The sequence below is a fragment of the Macrotis lagotis genome, chromosome 3 (genome assembly GCF_037893015.1).
Source record: "Macrotis lagotis isolate mMagLag1 chromosome 3, bilby.v1.9.chrom.fasta, whole genome shotgun sequence".
NCBI lineage: Eukaryota > Metazoa > Chordata > Mammalia > Peramelemorphia > Peramelidae > Macrotis > Macrotis lagotis.
Window position 1 is genome coordinate 239,510,610 of NC_133660.1, and position 24,735 is coordinate 239,535,344.

Sequence of the window (24,735 nt, forward strand, 5' to 3'; positions counted from 1 at the left end):
CGCGGCCGCCGTGGCCGCCCCCCGCGCCCTGCGCCCCCCGGCCCCGGCCCGGGCCCCGCGCCCCGCGCTGCCGCCGCCGCCGCCGCTCTCGAGAGGGAAATTTCTAAGAAATACACTTGGAAAACCCTTTTTAAAAATTTATTTCAGGCTTCCCAGATTACTCAGACTTTACTCTTGTTTTTTGCAAGAATAACTTTCAAGCATTATCGTTAATTTTAAATAACCTTTATTCTCAAATACATCTAATCCTCTGTCTCCTACCCAGAGAACCATCCTGAGTAATAAAGACCAAAATGTAGGCCAGCCCAAATAACCAATATATCCATTGATGCCCATGCTATATGTCATATATGTCCAGGAAGGCAAGGAGGTTCATTTTCTTCTTCCGGGACAAGCTTGGTTGCTTTGCTTTCAGTTTTGTTATTCTTGCTCTTTGCTTCTTTTCATTTACATTGTTGCAGTCATTATTTATATTACTTTTCTGCTTCTGCTTCACAAATCCTTTCCTATTTCTTCTTAAGCATTTCTGAATAGAAGAAGGGAACTTCTTTTTTCTAGGTTTTTGCAAGGCAAATGGGGTTAAGTGGTTTGCCCAAGGCTACACAGCTAGGTCATTATGAAGTGGCTGAGACCGCATTTGAACCCAGGTCCTCCTGACTCCAGGGCCGGTGCTCTATCCACTGCGCCACCTAGCCGTCCCAGAAGGGAACTTTTAAGGTGTCTTTTTTTCCTGAACTTTGAAAAACTATGTGGTCTAGGGTGCTAGCTTTGAAAGTTGAGCACTGCATCCAAACTTTGTCCGTATGACCCTAGGCAAGTCATTTCACATTACTGAACCTTAATTTCCGCATCTGTATGAGGAGAGAGTTCTCTGATGTTCCTCCCAGCACTAAATTCATGCTCCTATGACCCCTCTGAGATGCGAACCTTTTAATTTACAAGGCTTACATAGTGAAGGAGAAGCCCAGGAATCGCTCAGCTCCAGAGAATAGACTCAGGCACACTTGGCATTTGTGGACACTGACAGTGGGAAGAAAGTTGCAGATTGGAGGCCTTCCAATTCTCGCTAAAGTTTAGTGGATTTAAAATCATTAGCATTAGTTTTAGGGAGATCAAAGCTGTCACTCAGGCACATTCTTTACCTGATTTGCAGTTGTTTCCTTTAAACAATATTAAACACTCATACAGATGATTACCCTTAACTTCTTTCCTCACAGCAGCCCTCTGAAGGAGGGCTTAGAAGTCCTATTGTTTCCATTTTACAGATAAGGAAACAGGCTGGGAAAGATGAACTCATTTCCCAGGTCACATGGCTAAAGATCTGAACTCCCCATCTTCTGACTCCAAGAATGCTGCTCTTCCCATTATATCACATTGCCTCTCTTACAAAGGAGCTGGATTGAACTGTTTAGGGAAAATTCAATAAATATTGATAAATCTACTGGTATGTACCCCTCCCTGTGCTGGGGAGACAAAGGCACCAAATAGAACAATCCCTGCCCTCAAGGAGCTTACTGTCTATGGGAGAGAAATGACATGTGCACAAATGAGTAAATACAACACACACACACACACACACACACACACACACACACACAAACACAATAGGTCCCTAAGAATTAGGGAAATCAGGAAAGCTTATTGGGATGTTGGCTGGGGGAGCCTGAGGCTGAGCCTTGAAGAAAGAAAGGTGAGGCATAGGGAAGACAGAGGGCCTTTGAAAGGAATGAAGAAGTCTAAGCAGAATCAGGTGGGTTGGAAGGCAGGATGCATGAGGATAAGTCATGTACAATAAGCCTAGGATGACAGCCTGGGAAGTAATCAGGACTGAGTAGCAACACAAGTGATGCCCATTCAGCAACATAAAAGGAAACCTCACTGACAGCCTCCAGATTTGAGATCAATGCAGTGACTAGTGATGACTAAAGTCCTCAGCAGAGAGATGTGGACTTGGGTTCTTTCCAGAAGGGGGCCATGTGTTGATTTATTTTTCTCAACTGTCCTTGTTTCTGATATAAAGGAGGAATTTCTTTTTTTTAGAAAGATTTTATTTATTTTGAGTTTTACAATTTCCCCCCCATTCTTGCTTCCCTCCCCCTCCCCCCACAGAAGGCAGTCTGTTAGTCTTTACATTGTTTCCATGGTATACATTGATCTAAGTTGAATGTGATGAGAGAAAAATCATATAAAGGAGGAATTTCTCAGAGTCTGAGGTATGAAAGTCATTGGGAAGTGATAGTGATACTAAAAAAATTCTCCCTTTGTTCCTAGGAGTCTACCCCAAGAGCACTGGGAACACACAGATCGGGCATAATCTGGACCTCAGAAAGATCATTATCTCTTCTTTGCTCACATTCCCCCTTTCAGAGTTTTTCTTTCGAAAATAAGTGCCCATGCATAGTGCATCTCAGACTCTCACACAGAACTTAGTATATAATATAAGACTGAGTATGGGACAGCCTTTCTTTCATTGACCACTGATAATGTATATGACACAAAAGGGAAGGGAATAAGTATGATGTAATACCTACTTTTGTGCTAGCTACTGTGCCAACCAAAAATCTCATTTAATCTTTTTACCAGCTCTGGTGCTGTTATTATCTCCATTTTACAGTTGAGAGATTGAGGCAGAGATTTAGTGATTTGCTCAGGTTCATACATTAATAAGCGTTATCTGAGGTTGAATTTGAACTCACATCTTTCTGATTTAGGTCTGGCACTCTATCCACTGTGCTGCCTAGATGCCTGAAGAAAAGATTCACAGGAGTCTGTGAACCAAATAAATTCTTAGTCTTCTAGTCTTATCTGGAAAGGGGACATTTGCGAGCAGCTCTGGGGGCGGGGTGAGGGTGTATGTACCCAGTTTGGGATGGACACCTAGGAACTAGGGGAGATTTTTTTTAACATCACTGTCACTTCCCAATGACATTCACATCCCTAGAGATTCCTCTCTCATATAATTTTTTTTTGGTTTTTGCAAGACAATGGGATTAAGTGACTTGCCCAAGGTCACACAGCTAAGTAAGTATTAAGCATATGAGGTCAAACTTGAACTCAGGTCCTCCTGATTCCAGGGCTGGTGCTCTATCCACTGTGCCACCCAGCTGCTCCAATTCCTCCCTTATTTCAAAAACAAGCACAATTGAGGAAAATAATCACCTTCATCAGCAAGAATGGTGAGCTCCATATTGTTTGCATCTCTTCCCCCCACTGATTCCCTCGATGATGTCAGTCTGCCAGCTATTGAACTCCTCTATTGTTGACCCTTTTTTTCCCTTCATGAAACCTGCCAGCAAGCTAGGTTCCTGGATACTTGAATCAGGAACTCTTGATCTCTTGGGAACTTTAGATATTATCAATTCAGAACTCACTTGATGGTCTTCTTTCTACTCAAAGGAACAAAATGCTGAGGAAATCTCCCTCTATGAAGTCTAGTGCTTGGACACTCAAACTCAGGAACTCTGGGATACTATAGGCAAGCCCCTAGAGAATGAGAGATAGCATTTTGGGGGAAAGTTAATGGGCTGAGTTGTACCCACACCTTAGCACTTTAGCTTAGTCATCCTAAATGTACTAATTTCAACTGATTAGGCAGTATTTTAATTATGTTAAGACCTATCTCTTAAAATACACATCATCATCATCGTCATCATCAAGGCAGTGACATCACATTGCCCTGGGCTTAGGGGTGGCCCCTCACTGCCACAGGTAGCCACACCAGGCTGAGGTCCTGATTCCCTCTTAGACTTAGCCCCTTCTTAATTCTGCCTTAGCTGGGTAGTAGGGAAAAGAGAGGACAGATTGATAGGTAGGCTGGACTTGAAGGACCATAGCATGGCAGAATCGGTTGACCTTTTTTCACTGAGGGGTCCCCGAGACAACGTGGGAAAGTCTGAGCCAGGATGCAGGAGGATCCAAGGACCCTTGGCCGGGACCCTGTGTGGCTCTCTCTTCAGAGAACACAGTGTTTCCTCTAACTTGGCTGTGCTTGGGACTCTGAAAGCTCAGATTATTATCCTGGATGCTGAGTGTGGTGGGCTCACTTGGCAGCCTCAAAAACTATTTGTTGTTCCTGGCACTGCCGAGCAGCTTGGAGACAACACTGTTCATTAAGGCTGCTGATGGCTGTGGGTCTGGCTCCAAACCTCAGTCTTTATTCCAGTCAGTGATGCATTCTTGCCTCATTTGGCCCTCCAAAGAACAGGCCTGAGCCTATGGCTGCTCGCTAGGGCCAGGGGAGGTCCTTTCCTTTGGAGTTTTTGGCCTCTGTTTCATCCTGTTGGCTCATGGAGCTTGTAGCCTAATAACACCACCAGGTCCTTTTCATGTAACCTGCTGGCCAACCAACCCATACTTTGTACAGTAGATCTTTGGCTCCAAAGGTAAGACTTCATGTTTCTTCACTACCACCTTAATGGATATGGGATTTCATCATTCTCCAGTTGCTCAGCCTGCAAGTACAGTCATGCCTTCTCATCCTGTGGAGCTATTGTCTGGATTCATTTGTATATCCTCTATAGCAAATCCACCCATGGCATTGGGTGTCTTCCTTTGTATGGATAACTAGCGGGTGCCCAAGGACCATCTGCTAATTATCTCTTGTTCCATAACAAGCCTACCCCCATTTCCACTTATTGGCTCTTTTGGGGATAATCTTTGGGCCACTTCTGTATGGTTTTTATTGAGAATACGTTTCAACTTAATCATCCCCACAAGGCATTTCTCCATTGCCTCTTGGGCAACACACAATTTAAATTCCTCAGAGATTGTGGTATTCTGTGACTTGTAGGCAGGAAGCATTCTCAGAAGAATACTGATTTTTTTTTTAAATGGGTCTTTATTTTAGAGAGAAGCTTGGGATAACTGAGAACTGGGATAATGCTCGACTTCTCAAATGCAGTCTAACTTGTTCTGTTTTTCCCAGTTATTTACCTAACTCATATGTTTACATGTTAGGCTAATTTTATATGCCCAACTAATTGTCCATCTGAAGGGTGTGTTCAAGATATAACGATGTAAATGTGCACATACATTGTATTTTCATATGCCTATATCCTCTGTTCTCCCTGCCTAGAAGGCTCTCTGCATCTCTACTTCCTTGGTACTTTCGAGCTTTTCCCAACCTCTTTTAACACTAATGCCTTCCCTCTTTTAATGATCTCCCCTTTATTTAGTGTATAGCTTGTTTGCACATAATTGTTTTCTTGGAGTCTTCACCATTAAACCATTAGCTCCTTGAGGGCAGGAACTATCTTGCTTCATTTTGTGCTTAGTATAGTGTGTGGCATATTAGTAGACTTTTTAATAAATGCCTGTTGACTGACATTGATATAGGAATTTAGGAATATGCCTGTATATTTTGGTAATAGCTATATAGCCAATGTACAAATATACCCAGTGCACATATACGTAAATGTAAACATATATGCATGAATAGTAGCTCCTTCATACTGTCCATCTAGTTCCATATGTAGGTTGAACAATAGGCATCTTCATCCACTTGGTTTTTCCTATGTGGATAGTTAGCTAAAGCTCTTTTTTAGGGATTATGGATTTGAAGGGACTCTGCAGTATTCTGGAACTTGATACTTTTGAGTCCAATGTCACACTCCCAAAAAAGATCACTTAAAGGACCTAACCATCTGTAGGGTATTGCTTTTCTATTTGAACTCTCCATTGGATAATCTTTAAAGACATGACAAGAATATTTGGTTGAGAGGCTGTGTCTATGTCTGTTCTTTGAATCTTTTCCTATTATTTATTTATTTGCATCAACAGTTCATTTATCTAGCTCTGGCTTGAGTGGCCTTAATTGTACCATATTTTGTTCCTTTTTTGGATTAGGTATTGATTCTGCATTTTGTTCTAAGCAGGTGTATGGTCTAATAATAGGCAAATTGTTGATTCATTAATGATTCTCTAGGCATTTTCTGCGTGTTAGGATATAAGCAATTTTGTATATTAAAAATGTTATCTGGTGCTTGCATATTGAATATTTCCTTAGAGAAAGAATATATCCTTTCAAGGCCTGAAGCTTATTAACAGATTTGAGAATTCACTGAGAAACCCCTGGGAATTCAATCTTGTGTTCCTTTGTACAGAGGTAGCATCCTTCAGGCAGAACATAAGGGCCACATGGGGTAGGGGAAAAAATATTGTTTTGAGGCTGATGGAGAACAGAGGTAGGCCATTGTCTTGCCAAATGTCTTGTGGTCACTCATTTGCAAAACAGCAAGGTGGCACTTTAATGCCCACGAAGAGAATCCCTGTTGCTTCTTCTTACTTTCTAGTGTCACCTGGCTAATAGGAAAAAGCCCTGAGATGATAAAAGCTCAGATTTGTCTCACCTCGCTGCAAGGTTTTTAGTGTAGTTTTTGTGAGTGCCATCTTGTAGTTGAGGAAGTGGGATCTCAGAGAAGTTAAGTGACTTGTCCAAGGTCACACAGCTAGTCAGCATCTGAGGCAGAATTCTAGCCTAGGAGTCCTAGACTCTTACCATTAGACCAGATCACTTCTCACCTTGGTAACAGACCCCCAAGAGGCTGAAATCCAGAAGCTCATTCACTCCTCAAACCAAAAGAAAACAGACCTTTGGAGGGAAGGGGGATTATGGGTAGGGGGAAATGATAGAGATCCCTCTGGTGTGCCCCTTCTGTGTTTCATATAGTATTATTGGTGTCCCCCTGCATTGTTGAACTTTACCCTGGTGTTAAGATGGCCATTTTCCAGGTTGATACTCAACCTTCTCCCAAAAGCATCTCTTCATCTCCCACCCTGGTGCCCCACTCCAGAAGGGCCACCCCCTTCCTGAGGGACCTGCCAGAAAGGTCCTGTCATTCTCTCTGATCCCTCCCTGCAGATCACTGTGGAGGATTACGAGCAGGCTGCCAAGAGCCTGGCCAAGGCCCTGATGATTCGGGAGAAGTATTCGAGACTGGCCTACCACCGTTTCCCAAGGACCACAGCCCAGTACCTGTGCCCTCAGAGGGCTGAGAAGTGGGGCCCTGGGGATGAGGTATTTCCAGGTATGACCGACTGTGTTGGGAGGGAGAGAGGGCTGGCTCCTGCTCCTCCCAGAGCTGCTTCCAGAAGATTAATTCAGCATTGATTCAACTCTTGTTGTGTGTGCTGGGAATCGCAGGAGATTAAAAAATGACTAAGACGTAATATCTGCCCTCAGGCAGTGAGGTGGCAGAGTGGATAGAGTGCCAGCCCGGAGTCGGGAAGATTCATCTTCCGGAGTTCCAATCTGGCCTCAGACATTTACTAGCTGTGTGACCCTGGGCAAGTCACCTCACCTTCTTTGCCCTAGTTTCCCAAATGAGACCACAAAGAGTCAGACATGACTAAAGAGAACTGAGCAACATCTTCCCTCGAGGAATTTAGAACCCAATAGTGGGTATAAGATGACATGTATAGAGCTAACCATAGTACACACCAGTAGATAGCAAGGTGGTATAGTCAGGTCTGGGCTTAGAATCAGAAATACCTCAGTTCAAATCCTGCCTCCGGCACTTATTAGCCATGTCATCCTAGGCAAATTATTTAACCTCTGACTTCTTCAGCATCCTTATGTATAAAATGAGAATGATAATAATAATAATAATAATAATAACAACAGTATCTCCCTCAATTATTATCAAGATTAAAGTGCTGTGCAAAACTTGTAAGAGCCATATAAATCTAGACATAATAGTAATATATAATATTGATACTATTATGTGATAATTATTATCCCATCAAAATGCAATTATAGAGTAGAAAGTACAGATCAATGCTAGGAGGGATCAGAGGAAGCAAAGACCTTTTCAGCTGAGGAGGACAGGGCAGTCTTCATGGGAGAGATGAGCCTGAGTCTTGAAAGATGGGTGAGATTTCTGTGGAAAACTTCTACAGGGAAAATGAAAAGAATAAGCATTTATAGAGCACCTACTGTATTCCTTTTGAAATATTTTTTATTTATTTAAGGCAATGGGGTTAAGAGTGACTTGCCCAAAGCCACACAGCTAGGTAATTATTAAGTGTCTGAGGTCAGATTTGAACTCAGGTCCTCCTGACTCCAGGGCTGGTGCTCTATCCACTGCGCCACCTAGTTGCCCCCTGCCTACTTACTGTATTCCTAATTTTTAATCACTCAATGGGTGTTGATCAAGGTCTCCCACTGCATCTGGGGCCAGTGCCAGGCCTCCTGACCTCTGTCTTGCCACTGGACTCAGATAACTCTGGAGGAGAGAGAGGCTGATGACTGCACAGTTCTGCCTCACTTAAATCCGACTCACTTTCAAATGAAGACATCACTCTCCTGATGTCATTGGTCCTCTGAACAACATATGCCAAAGCATTGCGCTAAGAGCTTTACAAATAATATCTTATTTTGTCTTTATCTTTTATAGTTTACATTTGAGGAAACAGAAGCAAACAGAGGTTAAGTGACTTGTCCAGGGTCACACAGTTAGTCTGATGTCAAATTTGAACTCAGATCTTTCTGATTTCAGGCCCATCACTCTATATGTTGTGCCACTTCTTTGAAAGGAAAGGGGAGGCATTTCAAATATTCAGGCAGGCAGGGGGCAGCTGGGTGGCAAAATGGATAGAGCACCGGCCCTGGAGACAGGAGGACCTGAGTTCAAATCCGGCCTCAGACATTTAAGAATTACCTAGCTGTGTGGCCTTGGGCAAGCCACTTAATCTCATTGCCATGCAAAAAACAAAAAAAAACCCACCCCAAAACCCCAAAACAACAAGACCAAATATTCAGGCAATATTGGCAAATGCATAAAAATGGGAAAGCACAGCTCAAGTAAGAGGAATGGTGAGTAGTTCAGCTAAGTCAGAGCATAGGTTATTTGAAGGGAGGCTAAGAAAGTCTTACACTCATCAACTGATCTTTGTTGTTGTTTTGGTGAGGCAATGGGGGTAAAATGACTTGCCCAAGGTCACACAGCTAGGTAATTATTGAGTGTCTGGGGCTGTATTTGAACTCAAGTCCTCCTGACTCCAGGGCCAGTGCTCTATATACTGTACCAACTGGGTGCCCCTCAGCAACTGATTTTGTGAGAGCTAGAGCTGAGTTCCTCAAATCATATTTCCCTTTGAGACTCCTAGATCTGGAATGGACCTTGGGGGTCATTGGTTCCAACTTTCTTCATTTTATTGCTGCAGAAACCAAGACCTCAAGAGGTCAAGTGGTTGGTTTGACCTCAGGTCCCATGACTCCAGAGACCAGTGCCCTTTCCATGATACCTAGTTACCTGTCATAACTTCTGAATTTCTATTTACTCAACAAGTATTTATGAGTGTCCAGGATGTGTCTGGCCCTGTTCGGCATTTGGGATATGAAGCCTTATAAAACCTAGTCCCTCCCCATGGGGAGCTCACTGCTTGGGAGCCACAACTTCCACTTATGATACATTTAAATAATAATAAAAAAAGACAGTAGTTGATTAAGCATCCAAATGAGCCCCAGAATGAGCCATTGGCGCCTCTCTTTAGCTCTCTGGGGTCAGAAAAGACAGATTGGTGTGAGCTGGGTGGACAGGAAAGGCTCTCAGGGGAAGTTGCCTCTTTGATGATCCCAGCATGCCAATTAGAGACTTGAGACTAAATAACTTAAATGGAAAAATAAAGGGCAGGGGCAAGCCTTTCCTAAAACATCTCTCTTAAAAGCTTTTTTATGGGCTGGTTGAACTCTTGCCAAGTGGAATGGTGTAGTGCCCTGATGGCAGGCTGTTCAGTGCCAGCTTCCCCACAGGAAGATTTCAGAAAGCTGTTTAGTTCTGCCCAGATGCATGCTGTTGGCATGGGTCTGTGCAGATGAGTGTGATGTCTTGGACCCAGGCTCCTTACTGAAATTTCCACAGGCTGTTTTCCTCCTGTGATAACTCATGAAAACTAGTGAATAGAGGAGCAGGAGACCTAGGTTTTAGTCCTGAAGGTCAGTAATTGGCTGAGGGTCAAAGAGTAAGACCTGGAAGGGATCTTAGTGGCCATCTAGTTCACTCCTTGCATTTTACAGATGAGGAAACTGAGTCTCAGAGAAGTTTGGGAGACTATTCAAGGTCAGACCATCCATAAGTCTAGTTTATTATTCTAGGTAGGGAGTAAGAGAGGCAGTCTTTGATCTCTGGTCTTTAGACATCAAATCCAGAGTGCAAGTCTCCTTGGGCTTTTGTTTCCCTGTAGGGAACAGCCAACTTGGTTCTGTTCAGGAATGTTGGAAAAATCAATTCAAGTAAGTTGTGTTTTTTAGAAGGAAGATGCTGAGCCCAGGTATACTTATGGAATGGGTGCCGTCTGACCAGAAAAAATTAGAATATGCCAAGAGGAGATGATGGCATTAAGGAAAGCTCTAGAAGGATGAAGCATGAAGTGAATTAATTTTAGGCTTGATATCAAGATACCTTTTCTTCTGAGAACCATTCACAGGTCACCATTAGCCAGAGCTGAAAGGTCATCCCAGAGGAAGGATTCTTTTTTTTTTTTAAATTTATTAATTGAAGGGGGTGGCTAGGTGGCGCAGTGGATAAAACACCGGCCCTGGAGTCAGGAGTACCTGGGTTCAAATCTGATCTCAGACACTTAATAATTACCTAGCTGTGTGGCCTTGGGCAAGCCACTTAACCCCATTGCCTAGCAAAAACCTAAAAACAAAATCATTAATTGATTTTTCCAATTACATGAAATCATATCTTTCAGCAATTTTGTTTTGTTTTGTTTTTTTGAAAGGCTATAGGGTTAAATGACTTGCCCAAGGTCACACAGCTAGGTAATTATTAAGTGTCTGAAGTCACATTTGAACTCAGGTCCTCTTGATTCCAGGGCTGGTGCTCTCTCCTTGCACTATTTATCTGCCCCCTAGCTTTAGCTTCTTCCATTCTGGGAGTAGCATTACGGGGCAGCAGAAACAATCCTGGATTCTTCCTTCAGACTTTTGCTCCTCCATTTGCTACTTGTGTGAATGTAGGGAAGACACCTCATTAAGGCTCAGGGTCCTTATCTGTCAAAAGAAGGGGCTGAGCTAGGTTACCTCAGCTCTAGATTTATGATCCTATGAAGTAATTTGGGGAATCTCTTTTATATTGAAGTGAGATTTGCTGCCCAGTAATTTGTCCCCTCTCCCTTTACTCCCCCCCCACTTGCTTTAGTTTTTTTTTTCCCTTTGGAAAAAAGCTCAGGGATAATCAACACCATTTTAGGTTTGGTTTCTGATGTGACAGTCTGGGGCAGTGATGTGACCCCAACCTTCCCATTTGAAGGAACCATAGCTGGCCCAGAACCAGTGGAATCACTTCTGAATTTTTTTCCTAATCTAAAGTTATGGGATCTCTTTTACACAGTTGATGCTTAATAAATGCACATTAAATTATGTTAAATTGACAAAGTTTAGGACAATTGTTTACTTACAAATAAAGAAACTGAGGCTGGGGGGAGGGAAGGAACTTGCCCAGAGTCACTGTTTTTGTGCCTTTAAACAAAAAAAGATAAAACAGATGTGCCAACTTTTGTATGTTCTTTTCATTAAGCTTTCCTGCCCTGTCCATGAACACCCAAATGGCACTTTTACATACTTGGTTCTCAGTAGGGGAGCCTGAGAGGACAATCAGATAGTCTCTAGATAGTCTCTGGAAGACTGAATCTAGATGGTCATGGGACAGAGAGGAATCTAATAACATCTTTGGGAGCATCATGTCTAGTTAGCCAATGCCTACGTACTTTTTAAATGCCTTTTCGTGACCTCAACTATGTTTTACAGATTTCCATCCACCCCCAGAACCACATGAAAATCCCTATTGTCTGGACAACACGCCCCCAAACCTGGGCTATGTGCTCAGAATGCAGGGTGGTATCCTCTTTGTGTATGATAATGAACAGATGCTGAAACGCAATGAGCCCAGAAGCCTGCCATACCCTGATCTGGAGACCTACACAGTGGACATGAGTCACATCCTGGCCCTCATCACGGATGGTCCAACGTATGTTGCTATTGGCTTTGTTATGATTCTTATGAGACAGCATGGCATAGTGGCTAAAGACCCATTCTGGTAAGCCAGGAGAAAAGCTGGGTCCAAGTCTTGACTTTGATAATATACTGGCTGTGAGATTCTGGACCAATCATTTAATCTAGTGCTTTAGTATAGTTAGTTAATTTAGCTATAGACAACCCTTTGCAGGCATAGCTAGGTAGCACAATGGATAGAGCACCAGCCTTGAAGTCAAGAGGACCTGGGTTCAAATCTGATCTCAGATACTTAATAATCACCTATGTGACCTTGGGTAAGTCATTTAACCCATTGCCTTGCCAAAAAATAAAGATTCTAAGTTGCAGAAGGTCCAGTCATGCATTACTAGAGAGAAAATTCCCTACACTAATGAAGTCACAAGTCAAGTTTTTAGCCCTATTATTGTTCTCATCTTATATTCAATTGAGTTTAGAAAGAAACAGGTCATGATTCCACTTTTATTCTTTTGTTTTTAACATCTGGCAGATTATCTCCAAGGTGCATAAAATAATTGCTTTTTTAATTGAATAAAATATTGAGGTGTAATACCCATCTTCTGAAGGCTCATTGAAAGCATTTTGGAGAGATTAGTAGCAGAAAGAAAGATGAGGATGATGGGGACCTTATCCTGTCCCTTCCTGGTTTTAATTCCTTCTACCTAGATATCGATCTATTTTGAGAGCTCTTCATTCCACATTGTTAATCAGTCTCCCTGTAGTTGGGAAGTTATGCTGATCTCCATTAAAAAATGCTGTTCTTGAATTTTTATAGATCAGTGTTACATCCAAACAGCTGTGGGCCACACTTATGGCTTGTGATGACTCTCAGATTCCAGTAGAGTGTATATATCATGGTCTCAGGGATATTTCCAAGATTGAGTTTGTAGTGTGTGGGGAGCTATCTCATCTGTTAATGTAGGAAGGGTGGTGAGCCTCTGCCGTATAATTCCGGCTACTTGACCATATCTTCCTAGGTATTTGGCAGATGTTCAAATTTTGGAAACTGTAGTGATACATACCCCCCATTTCTAGTCTTTCCTTACAGAGTCTACTTGAGTAAGTCCAGGCTCCTTAAGGATAATGTTTCTGTAATCTCTGGTCATAATGACCTAGTGTTGTATTACTTTCTAAGACCTTCTATTTCTGTCATGTCTGAGCCATTACTATAATATTAATGTATGATCTATTATATAATAGTATTAATATAATAGCTAGCAATTACATGGTGTTTTTATTATGGGCTAGACACTGTTCTAAGGACTATTATAATTATCTTCTTTGATCCTCATAATGACCTTGGGAAGTAGGTGTTATTATTATCCTCATTTTATAGATGAGGAAACAGTCAAACTGGGGTAAAGTGACTTGCTCAGGGTCAGTCGGCTAGTAAGTGTCTGAGTCTGGATTTAAATGAATGTGTTCCTGATTCCAGGTCTGGTGCTCTATCTGTGCCACCTACTTTCTTATCAGCAGGTTGTTGGCTGATAAGGTGGAATATTAGTAACAAACAGGACTTGTGAAAAGGCCTAGATTGTCCCAAGGCAATGGCAGAAAGATTAGGACTACCAATACTGGTTGAGGGGTGTGTACCTACTCTCAGCCTTTACTGTGGCTCTGCGAAGGGGAGGGAGAATGTTTTTCCCCCAAAAAATGATGAGGGAAATGGGAACAAGCACTTATTAAGCACCCACTGTATACCAGACATTATGCTAAGCATTTAACAAATATCTCATTTGATCCTTACAAGAACACTGAGCTGGACACTATCATTTACACCATTTTACAGTCAAAGAAATGAAGGTAGACAGAGATTAATTTGCTCAAGATTACACACTTGATAAGTATCTGAGGTGAATTTGAATACAGTTCCTTCTTATTCTCGATCTGACTCTCATCCACTACATCACTTAAATACCTCTGTATTAATGAGGTGGTTCTAATATTTCTTTTTTTGTTGTTTTTTGTTTTTTGCAAGGCAATCAGGTTAAGTGATTTGCCCAAGGCCACACAGCTAGGTAATTATTAAATGTCTGAGGTCAGATTTGAACTCAGGTCCTCCTGACTCCAGGGCTAGTGCTCTATCCACTGCGCTATTTAGCTGCCCCTTAGTTCTAATCTTTCTATAATTTCTTGTGATTCATTAAAATCATTTTTTACTACTAATGTGCTTCCTTATCTATAAAATGAGGGGATTATATGTTTTATAAGGTACCTTCCAGTTCTGAATCTGTGATCCTAGTATCATCATCATCATCATCATCATCATCATCATCATCATTTATTACTATTATTATTATTATTATTCTACAGGAAAACATATTGTCATCGGAGACTTAACTTTTTGGAATCCAAATTCAGCCTTCATGAAATGTTGAATGAAATGTCTGAGTTCAAAGAACTAAAGAGTAACCCTCACCGAGACTTCTATAATGTGAGAAAGGTGAGTCTTGGACTGGGGGTTGATGAATGGGTAACAGGTGATGGGAGTCAGTCCTGACTTTCCCAAGGCTTGTATATTTTTGGGGTTTGTATCCACAACTTGCCTCAAACTTCTTCATTGGCAACAGCGAGTCTGTAATGAGTCTATGACATTCAGATTATGAGTCAGTCATTGAGAAAATTCTTGTGTATCAGAAGGGAAAAGAGGAAATAGAGAGAAGAGCCTTTCCCTGAACCAGAAAATCAGATTCCCATTAATTGGGATGCTACTCAGAACCTACTCCTGATATGATGTGTCTTTGCTACTTGTCTTCTTCATGTTCTCTTCAGTGACCTATTAATAACTTATTAGAAACATGGCCAACTATTTTAAAGGTAAGGGTAGCCCCTTATTTTAGCCCTTCCCCCCAAACCACATTGAAATTTTCAATATTTATTCATGCTTAGGATCATTGGATTTGGGCATCGTTGGGCATTCTTAGCTCAATACTCTCTTTTCAGACTAGAGAGGACAAATTACTTGCCCAAAGTCACCTGGGTAGTAAGTATCCAAGCTAAGGTTCAAAAATCAGATCTATTGTGCTATTTGGGAAACTTCAGAGTTGCCATCCTTCCAGATGGAGCTATCCAAAAGATAACTGGAGATGTATCTGCAACTGGGAAGAGCAGCCATGCCTGGAGATTTCACTTTAGAAATCATCAGCATGGAGGTGTTAGCTAAAGATAGGGGAGGGCTGAAGGAGGCAGAGAGTACTGGGTAAGAAAAGAGAAATGAATATACAGAAAAGAGATAAGAGGAGAACCAGAAGAGTGTGATATACTGGGAGGCAAAGAAAAAGAGAACATTGAGGTATGGGTACTTGTGTAGGGGAGAGAGATGATCACTGGTGTCAATACAGAAGAAAGGTCAATAAACATGAAGCTTGCTAAGGGCTCTAGATCTAGTGACCAGTGCCTTGAAGGGAGCAGGTTTAGTGATGTTTCATGTTCCCTGAGTCAAGTCATAGTTTCTTTTGTGTATGATCCTCAGGAATAGTTCCTTCTTCTAGGGTCCCATCAACCCCAAACAAAATAATCTGTGACCCAGTTGAGAGAAATGGGTTGGGTAACATCAACAAGAAGAGACATTTTTACACCAGATTAAACCTTGCAAAAGCTTTGCCTAAAATTTATTTAAAGTCCCCTGTCCACTTAAGCCTCATGCCAACTCTGAAGCAGGTGAAACAAGGATTGTTATTCCCCTTTTAAGATGAGGAGACTGAAGATCAAAGAGTTTAAATGACTAGACCATGGTGAATGGGATAGGTAATCTCTATCCATGAAAGGAAGGTAGTACTGGTTAGGGGAGAGAGAGAGAGAGAGAGAGAGAGAGAGAGAGAGAGAGAGAGAACATGTTGCTGATGCTAGGACCACTTATATACATGAAAGGGGTTGGTCCACAACACAATCATTTTTAGGTCCCGAGACAGTTCTCATAGTTGGCATTTCTTGGGACAATCTAGGCGTTTTCAAGTCCTGTAGGAACAGTCATTGTCTCATGTTTTGGGGGTCATCGTGTAGAGTACAGAACCAGAGTTCTGTGATGGGAATAGGAGTACAGTACAAGGAACAGGGATTGTAGACATGTAATGGATGACCCTGGGAAAGAGGGGGAGCTAAATCCCTTAGTCTGAGCAATACACTTTACCAGAGGGTGAGATCATTCCATAGGGCAAAGGATTATTGTGCCAACTCGGTCTGCTTGCTGGCTTTTAGTTCTAGAAAACAGGTATCTCAAATATTTTGACAAAGGGTAAATTCTTTTCAAATAGGTTCAAATCCAAGTGACCTTGGGCAATCACTTAACTCTTTGAGATTAGGTTTCTGCTATGTTCTGGCTGGCTAGCTTATCCTTTATTCATAAACTATGACTTGACTCAGTCCAGCTGTAGTCAAGTTCTCAGGCGAATGTTGAAGAGGCAGGAGACAAAGATGACAAGTTCTCCATTTATGAAACCAAATACAAGTGCTTAAATATCCTCCCCAGTCCCCAGTGCACTCCCACTCCCATGGCAGTCTCCATGTGACAAAAGTTTACTTCCTCAGGCCAGCACTATCACACACAACAGTCCCTTACAAGTTTCCTCATCTGTAAAATGAAGAGATTGGGCTAGATGGCCTCTAAGGGCTTTTTCAGTTTATATCTATGATCAAATTTTCCATGCTTCTCAGACAACATGACTTTCCCTATCGACACAAGGTGCTGATTAATAGCAAAGGAATAGAATGTGATGGAAGTTCACAGGAGGGAAGAAAACCCAGCCAATTCATAAATGGTCTTTATTTTATTGCTTATTTTTGGAGAGGGATTGTGATTTCTTTTATAGAGGGAGCTCCCAGCAAGAAAACACCTTCCAGAAATGAAGAGGTAGGTCTATTAAGAGTTGCCTGGAGATACTGAAAGGTTAAGTGTTTTATTTTAGTTCACACAGTCAGAGGTGGAATTTGAACACAGGTTTTCTTTTCTAAAGTTTTCTTGACTCTCTAAAGCCTATCTTGTTCTTCACTGTTTCTCTCACGGGTTACTTCTTTGATAAAAGTCAAAATTTATTTAAGGCACAGCTTCAGGCTCACAGCATAAGAGAGTGAAGATCTTGTCCCTGGGACTGAAGAGGAAAAAAATGTGAAACCAAAATATCAAAAGTCAAGTCTACTTATCAATGATCATTAATAGTCTAGAGTCAAGTTTCAGCCAATTTATTCAGCAAGGGCTCTAGTACTTTTTTTTGGTAAGGCAATGGGGTTAAGTGACTCGCACAAGGTCACACAGGTAATTATTAAGTGTCTGAGGCCAGTCAGGTCCTCCTGACTCTATGGCTGATGCTCTATCCACTGTGCCACATAGCTGCCCTTGGCTCTAGTACTTCTTTTTTATTTATTTTTATTTTATTTTATTTTATTTTTTTAGTTTTTGGAGGGTTTTTTAAAATTATATTTATTTTATTTTTGTACAAATGATGTTTTTTTAATACATTACTAAAATATTCTTGTTTAAGAGTATACATAATAGCCCTCCCCCCCAAAATATCAAATATGTAGGAACAGTCATTGTCTCATGAGCAATAAAGTAAAGGAAGAAGGAAAAAATTAAAATTAAAATTAAAAAAATAATAATAGGGCAGCTAGGTGGCACAGTGGTCAGAGCACTGGCCCTGGAGTCAGGAGCACCTGAGCCCAAATCCAGCTCCAGATACCCAACAATCACCCAGCTGTGTGACCCTGGGCAAGCCACCCCAACCCCATTTCCCTGCAAAAACCAAAAACCAAAATAAAATAAAATAAAAAAATAAAATAAAATAAAGATGATGATGATGATGATAATGATGATGATGATGATGATGATGATGATGATGATGATGATGGGGTGGCCAGGTGGCGCAGTGGACAGAGCACTGGCCCTGGAGTCAGGAGCACTCAGGTTTGAATCTGGCCTCGGACACCCAACAATCACCCAGCTGTGCAGCCCTGGGCAAGTCTTCCAACCCCATCTGCCATGCAACCCCCCAAAATAATAATAATAATAATAATGATGATAATAATAATAATAATGATAATGATAATAATACAAAATGAGCTTCAGTCTGTTTTCCAACACCTCCAGCTCTGTCATGGGTGGATCACATTCTTTAGGATAAATCTATCACAAAAGCTACTTCCATATTTTTCCACTGTTGCCATTGATAATTACGACTCCCTCCATTCGTACTTTCCCACTACCATACACTATATTTTCTCTGTCCTTTCACTCTGTCCCTATTCTTAAATGTGCTGTAGGGTAGCTTAGTGGCACAGCAGACTGATCACTGGCCCTGGGGCCAGGAGGTCCCAAGCCTATATACCACCCTTAAGGCTAAGCAACTACCCAGCCCTGTGGTCCTGGACAGGCCATCCAATCCCAGCCCCTTGCAAGAAGTAAAAAAGAAAATGTGTCATATCTGATCACTCACCCCCATGGTCCATCCTCTCCTCCATCACTAACATCCCCACTTCCCCCGTCCCCCTTCTCTCCTTCTTACCCATTGAGTATATATGCTGTTTCTTCACCGAGCCACCTCTGATGAGAGCAAAGGTTCCCTCCCTTCACCTTCCCCCCTTCCATATCATTGCAATAGTTCATTGTAATAAAAAAAATCTTATCATATGAAATATCTTAGCCTATTCCACCTCTCCTTTCTCTTACTCCCATTACATATCCCTTTTAGCCATTGACTCCATTTTTACACTATATCTTCAAATTCAGCTCTCTCTCCTGTGCTTCATCTATAAAAGCTCCTTCTACCTGCTCTATTAAATGAGAAGTTTCTTATGAGTATTATCAGTATCATTTTTCTATGCAGGAATACATGCAGTTCATCATCATTAAGTCCCTCATATTTTACCCTTTTCCTCCACTCTCTATACTTCACCTGAGTCCTGTATTTGAAGATCAAACTTCTGTTCAGCTCTGGCCATTCCAATAGGAACATTTGAAATTCCCCAGATTCATTGAAAGTCTATCTTTTTTCCCTGGAAGAGGATATTCAGTTTTTCTGGGTAGTTGATTCTTGGTTGCATTCTGAGCTCTTTTGTCTTCCAGAATATTATATTCCAAGCCCTATGAGACTTTAATGTAGTTGCTGCTAAGTCCTGTGTGATCCTGACTGCAGCTCCACAATATTTGAATTGTGTCCTTCTGGCTGCTTGTAATATTTTCTCTTTGACTTGGGAGTTCTAGAACTTGGCTATAATATTCCTGGGGGTTGGTTTTTTTGGTTCTCTTTCCGGGGAAGAACGGTGGATTCTCTCAATTTCTATTTTACCTTCTGCTTCTAGGACACCTGGGCAATTTTCCTGTAGGAATTCTTTAAAAATGTCATGGCTCTTTTCCTGATCATGACTTTCAGGTATCCCAATAATTTTTAAATTATCTTTCCTGAATCTGTTTTCCAGATCAGTTGTTTTTTTCAATGAGATGTTTCATATTCTAATTTTTCCATTCTTTTGGTTTTGAAGTATTGTGTCTTGACTTCTCGTAAAGTCAGCAGCTTCCTTCAGCTCCATTCTAGATCTGAAGGATTTGTTTTCCTCAGAGAGCTTTCTTATCTCTTTTTCCATCTGGCCAATTCTGTTTTATAAAGCATTCTTTTCCTCAATAACTTTTTGAACTATTTTATCCATTTGACCTATGCTGGTTTTTAACATGCTATTTTCTTCAACATATTTTTGTATCTCCCTGACTAAGCTGCTGACTTCTTTTTCATGTTTTTCCTGCAGGAGCTTGGACTTCCTCATCTTCAGATTGAGTGTTTTGATCCTTCTTGGGATCATAAACAATGTATTGCTCAATGGTGTTCCTCTTTTTTCTCTATTTACTCATTTCCCCAGCCTGTGCCTGGTTTTAGGGTGCTTCCTGAGCTTTTGAGTATTATTAGGACACCCTCCCCCCCCACAAGGATCTCAGTGTGTGAGGCTCTGTCTTCCCTCCTGGTCTGTGAATGACAACAAGCGCACCCCTCTACCATGGGCCTGAGGTGGGGGGGCTGATGTTCTATTGGGGGCCTAGACTGTGATCAGGATCTGAATGTGGTCAGAGTCCCAGAGTCCTGTTCCAGGTACAGAGGAGAGACCTCTGAAGTCTCTTTCCACTCCCCTACCTAGGTTGAGTACTCAAGGCCTAGGGGCTCCTGCTTACCGGGTTGCCGCAGTTATGCTGCTCGCTGAGTGCCCTGAGGGCTGGACTTCATGTGCTGGCTCTGGCAGAGACCCGGCCCCCCCCTCAGGTCAGAAAACTGCCCCCATGAGCCCTGGCTCCCAGTGCCCTGGGGCTGCCTCCAGGAGGCTGAAGTTCCTTCACTCTGGTGGGCTACCCCTTCTAACCCTATGGAGTAGAGCCTTTCCACTATTTTCTAGGTTACCTTGGGCTGGAGAACTGCCTCACTGGATCCCTCTGTGGGTTCTGTTTCTCAAAAATTTAGTTAGAGTCCTTATTTTATAATTTTTGAGAGAGAAATCACCTAAGAGAGGCTCTTCTCCTGTCATCATCTTGGCTCCCTCCCCTTTTTGGTTTTTGCAAGTATAGTGGGGTTAAGTGGCTTGCCCAAAGTTCACACAGCTAGGTATGTCTGAGGGTGGATTTGTACTCATGTCCTCCTGACTCCAGGATTTGTGCCCTATTCTCTGTGCCACCTAGCTGCCCTGGCTCTAGTACTTGGCTTTGTCTCCTTAAGCCTTTCCTTGTGTCCTTCTTGTGTGGGAAACAGGACTTCTGCCCAAGATCTTTGTAGTATTACATATTTATGATCAAGGTGATTTAGGGAGAATTGATTTAATGAATTAATTTTCTGTTATAAAGGTATCAGCTTGCTTTTAATACAGTCACTTGCACACACACTCAAACACAGACATCCTCTTGTACCTAAGGAAAGAAGGTTACGTGGGAAATTGTTTGTCTTCGTGCTTTTGTTCTTATAGAATTACCAGTTCTTATTCTTTGAATCAAGGACATGGTGAAGAGTAGCCCAGGTTGAGAAGGTACAGATTGGCTGTGATCTGCAGTGGTGGAAGGAGTACCCTCCTCAATGGGATTACAGATCCATTTGAGATTTTTCATTTTGCATAAAGGAGATTCTACCCCTTTAGCTATTCAGCAACCACTGTCCAAATGGAAGTCACATTTGAATGTCATATCAGTTAAGGAGATTACCTTAAGCCTTTAAAAGGGTTAGCTTGTTGATTTTAATTTTTTAAAGTGAAAATCAAATAAATCAGAGAAATATCATGTGCTAAACTGCACAGCAACTTTTCAACAGGAATGCTTTAATAGCATGAAGTAATTTTCTCCTCCAGAGACAGTAATTGAATATAATAAGGCTTACAGTGACCTAGCTTAGAGTTACACAGGATAATTTTTGATTTCTTGGACTGGGAGAATCTAGGCTTAGGCTGATTATGGCAATTGTCTGTTAAGAGAAAAATTCCATTGCCGTGGTTCAATATATGTAGTGAGATAGGGTCAAGATATGTACAAATTGACCTAATTTGATGAGAAAGCCTGGTGAAAAGAAGATTAACTTTAGACTCAGTGAAACTTGGTTGAAATCCTGTCTCATCTGCTTACCTACTATGACCTTGGGCAAGTCAATCAACTTTCAATTTTTCCTTATTTGTAAAAATGAGAGGGGTGGATCAGATAGATGGCTTTGGAGGTCCTTTCTACCTCAAGAGCTATGATTGTATGAGTCATCAAAAGACTAAAAACTTTTAGTTTAATGGAGGCAACAAAAAATTTCAAACAAATAAATATATATCTGCACACCCATACAAACCAGTTGTGACATTTAAGTTATTTCTACCTGAATAGGGTTATTTGAGATATAATCAGGAAAGATGGCCTTGGGGAAGTTGTCTGGGTCCTTTGACTCATTTTTTTTTTGAAAGACAGTGGGGTTAAGTAACTTGCCCAAGGTCACACAGCTAAGTAATTATTAAGTGTCTGAGGTCAGAATTGAACTCAGGTCCTCCTGACTCCAGGGCCGGTGCTCTATCCACTGCTCTATCCAGGTGCCCCCTCCTATTAATCATTGAACAATGATCAAACATTTATTGAACACCTGCTATATAGATATTTTGGAATGCCCCTCTCCTCCCATGATTCCTTAATAAGGAAAAGGGAATAAACATTTCTATAGCCACTGTACTAAGTATAAATATTATCTCTTTTGTTTCTCACAGTAGTTCTGTGATACAGGTTCTCTTATTGTTCCTATTTTCCAGTTGGAGATATTGAGGCAAAAAGAAGTTAGATGACTTGTAGGCATCTGAGCCTGGATTTGAACTCAAGTCTTCCTGACTCCAAACCCAGCACGTTTTCCACTACACCTTTATTTCTTCAAGTACATGAAAGAAATAACACTGGTCATCATTCATGATGAACAAAAAGATAAAACCTTTTAAAATGAAAAAGAAACCATATGGGTTAGACAAAAGGAAGGATTTCTCAATGAAAGTAACTTGGTAATCTAGTGGAGAGGGTCCTGGAGTAGTCATCAGGAAGATGCTAAATTCAAATTTTGCCTCAGGTACTTACTAGATGTTTGACCCTGGGCAACCTCATTCTACCTCAGTTTCTTCATCTGTAAAGTGAGAATGATTAAATAATATTTACCTCCCAAGCTTCTTGTGAGAATAAAATGGGATAAGATTTGTAAAGCACTTGCAAACCTTAAGTGATTCATAAATGTTAGGTATTATTATTATTTTATTATCTAAGAAGTTGGGTACCTGTTTGGGGGATTTTTAAAGAAGTCATGATAAGAATCTCTTTCTTCAGTAGTTTCTAGTTTTGCCAAGAAGCAAGAATCTGACCTTCCATTTTGGACCTTGTAGCCTCCAAAGTGTTAAAAATCTCTTTTTAGTCCTTTTTCATTAGCATTTCTCTCAAAGATTGGGCTTATCTTCAACTTTTGAGTAAAGATATTATTATTTTGGAAGCCTGTGGTGAACTTCATTTAAATATTAAACCCATACTTGCACCCCACCCCCTTCTTACCCCAAATGGTTGCAGAAGGAAAGAGCCCTTTCTGAGGGTCTTGTGGGTCTAGGACTGGAAGGAGAATTCAACAACTCTGTCCTTGAGCAGTCACTGTTTGACAGATTCAGTGGGGATCATACTCTGGGTGCCCGCCTCTGTCCTCTCCCCCTTGGTTGTAAGATGTTGTAAGACTGAAGTATTAATGCATTGCTAGTGGAGTTGTGAACTGAGCTAACCATTCTTTGGAGCAATTTGAAACTATGCCCAAAGGGCTATAAAACTGTACTCCAAAGAGATCATAAAAAAAGGAAAGGACCCACATATACAAAAATATTTAGAGTAAGATGTTGTCTGGATTGATGAGATTATAGGGGGCAATGTGCTTTGGAAGGATGGAGCTAAGGCAATCATGAATTATTTTTAAAGACAAACAAGAAAGAATCATTTTTTGAATAATACTGACATTCAGTCCCATGACTGAATGATGGTCTATGCTGACTTTTGCCCCTTCTTGCTGCACCTCCTATTTTTTTTTTTTTTTTAGGTTTTTGCAAGGTGAATGGGGTTAAGTGGCTTGCCCAAGGCCACATAGCTAGGTAATTATTAAGTGTCTGAGACCGGATTTGAACCCAGGTACTCCTGACTCCAGGGCTGGTGCTTTATCCACTGTGTCACCTAGCTGCCCTCACCTTATACTTTCTAAGTGAGGTAGAGCTTCTGTCCCCTTCTGAGTAATCCCAGGGTAGCAGGGACTCCTTTCAACTTTATTGAGGACAGTTAGATTCCTTGATTCCTTTCCATTTGTTTTATTCCAGATGTGGTTTCCCAAGTTTTCTCCCTCCTGCTCAGCTTAGGGTGTCTGAGGCTAACTAAAACTCAGACAATCAGACTCAAGATTCTAGGGATTGTGGGCTACTCCCCTCCCCATAGAGGTATTCTGCAATACTTAACTTAGAGATCTCATGGGGCTGCCTGCATAAGGCATAGCTTCACTTTAATGTCTTTGAACATCAGTTTTTTCATCTGTATAACAGGATGATTAGACAATGAGTACAATTCTAGTACTAGAACTGGAAGGGCCTTCAAAGGTTATTGAGCCTCAGTCTCTCATTATACAGATGAGGAAACTGAGGTTTAGCAGATGGGGTGGCCTGCCCTAGAGCTGGAATTTCATGCCAGGTCCTCTGACTTCGGAGTCAGGGTCCTCTGGGATTTCTTCTACCTCCAGTTCTATCATTCTCTGTGTATCACTTAGTGAATAGGGGTGCCTTCTAGAGGTTCCTAGAGATTTCTTGGGAGTCGGTGCCAGGAAGAAGTTATGTTTGTGTCCTGTATGATCCATTTTTTGGAAAAATGACTAAGAATTCTACTTGTGTCGGATCCTACCTGTGGGACGGTGGTTTATTGGAGAGACCAAACAGGGTTACCATGAATTAATAAACTGTTCAATTGAGAAGAGGCATCATGATTTATTAGAATAAGCCTAGAATTTGGCACCAGGACACTTGGCAGGTACTGCTTACTGATCATGGATTGAATAAATGGCGTTACTACTTAGCCTCAGTTTCCTTCTCTGGAAAATAAGGTTCAAGGGTGAAATAATGTTAAAATCTTTGATCCTGAGATAATGGTTTGTATGTGTATATAATTGGCAAAAAGACAATGCTTAAAAATCAGAAGCTTATAAAATATTATACAATCAATATTATATAAAATTATATAATAAATAATTATTAACATGGGTTGTGTG

General features: G+C 41.3%; 1 protein-coding gene across 4 annotated transcripts in view; it reads left to right on the forward strand.

Annotated features, from left to right (window-relative positions):
* AMPD3 (adenosine monophosphate deaminase 3) overlaps positions 1 to 24,735 on the forward strand; it is an 86,041-nt gene that overhangs the window by 47,318 nt on the left and 13,988 nt on the right. For all 4 annotated transcript variants that reach the window (XM_074230295.1, XM_074230296.1, XM_074230294.1 and 1 more), the window contains 3 exons: positions 6,860 to 7,025; positions 11,753 to 11,972; positions 14,309 to 14,438. In XM_074230295.1, coding sequence (XP_074086396.1) covers positions 6,860 to 7,025; positions 11,753 to 11,972; positions 14,309 to 14,438 — 516 coding nt within the window. The remainder of the gene's footprint in view (positions 1 to 6,859; positions 7,026 to 11,752; positions 11,973 to 14,308; positions 14,439 to 24,735) is intronic.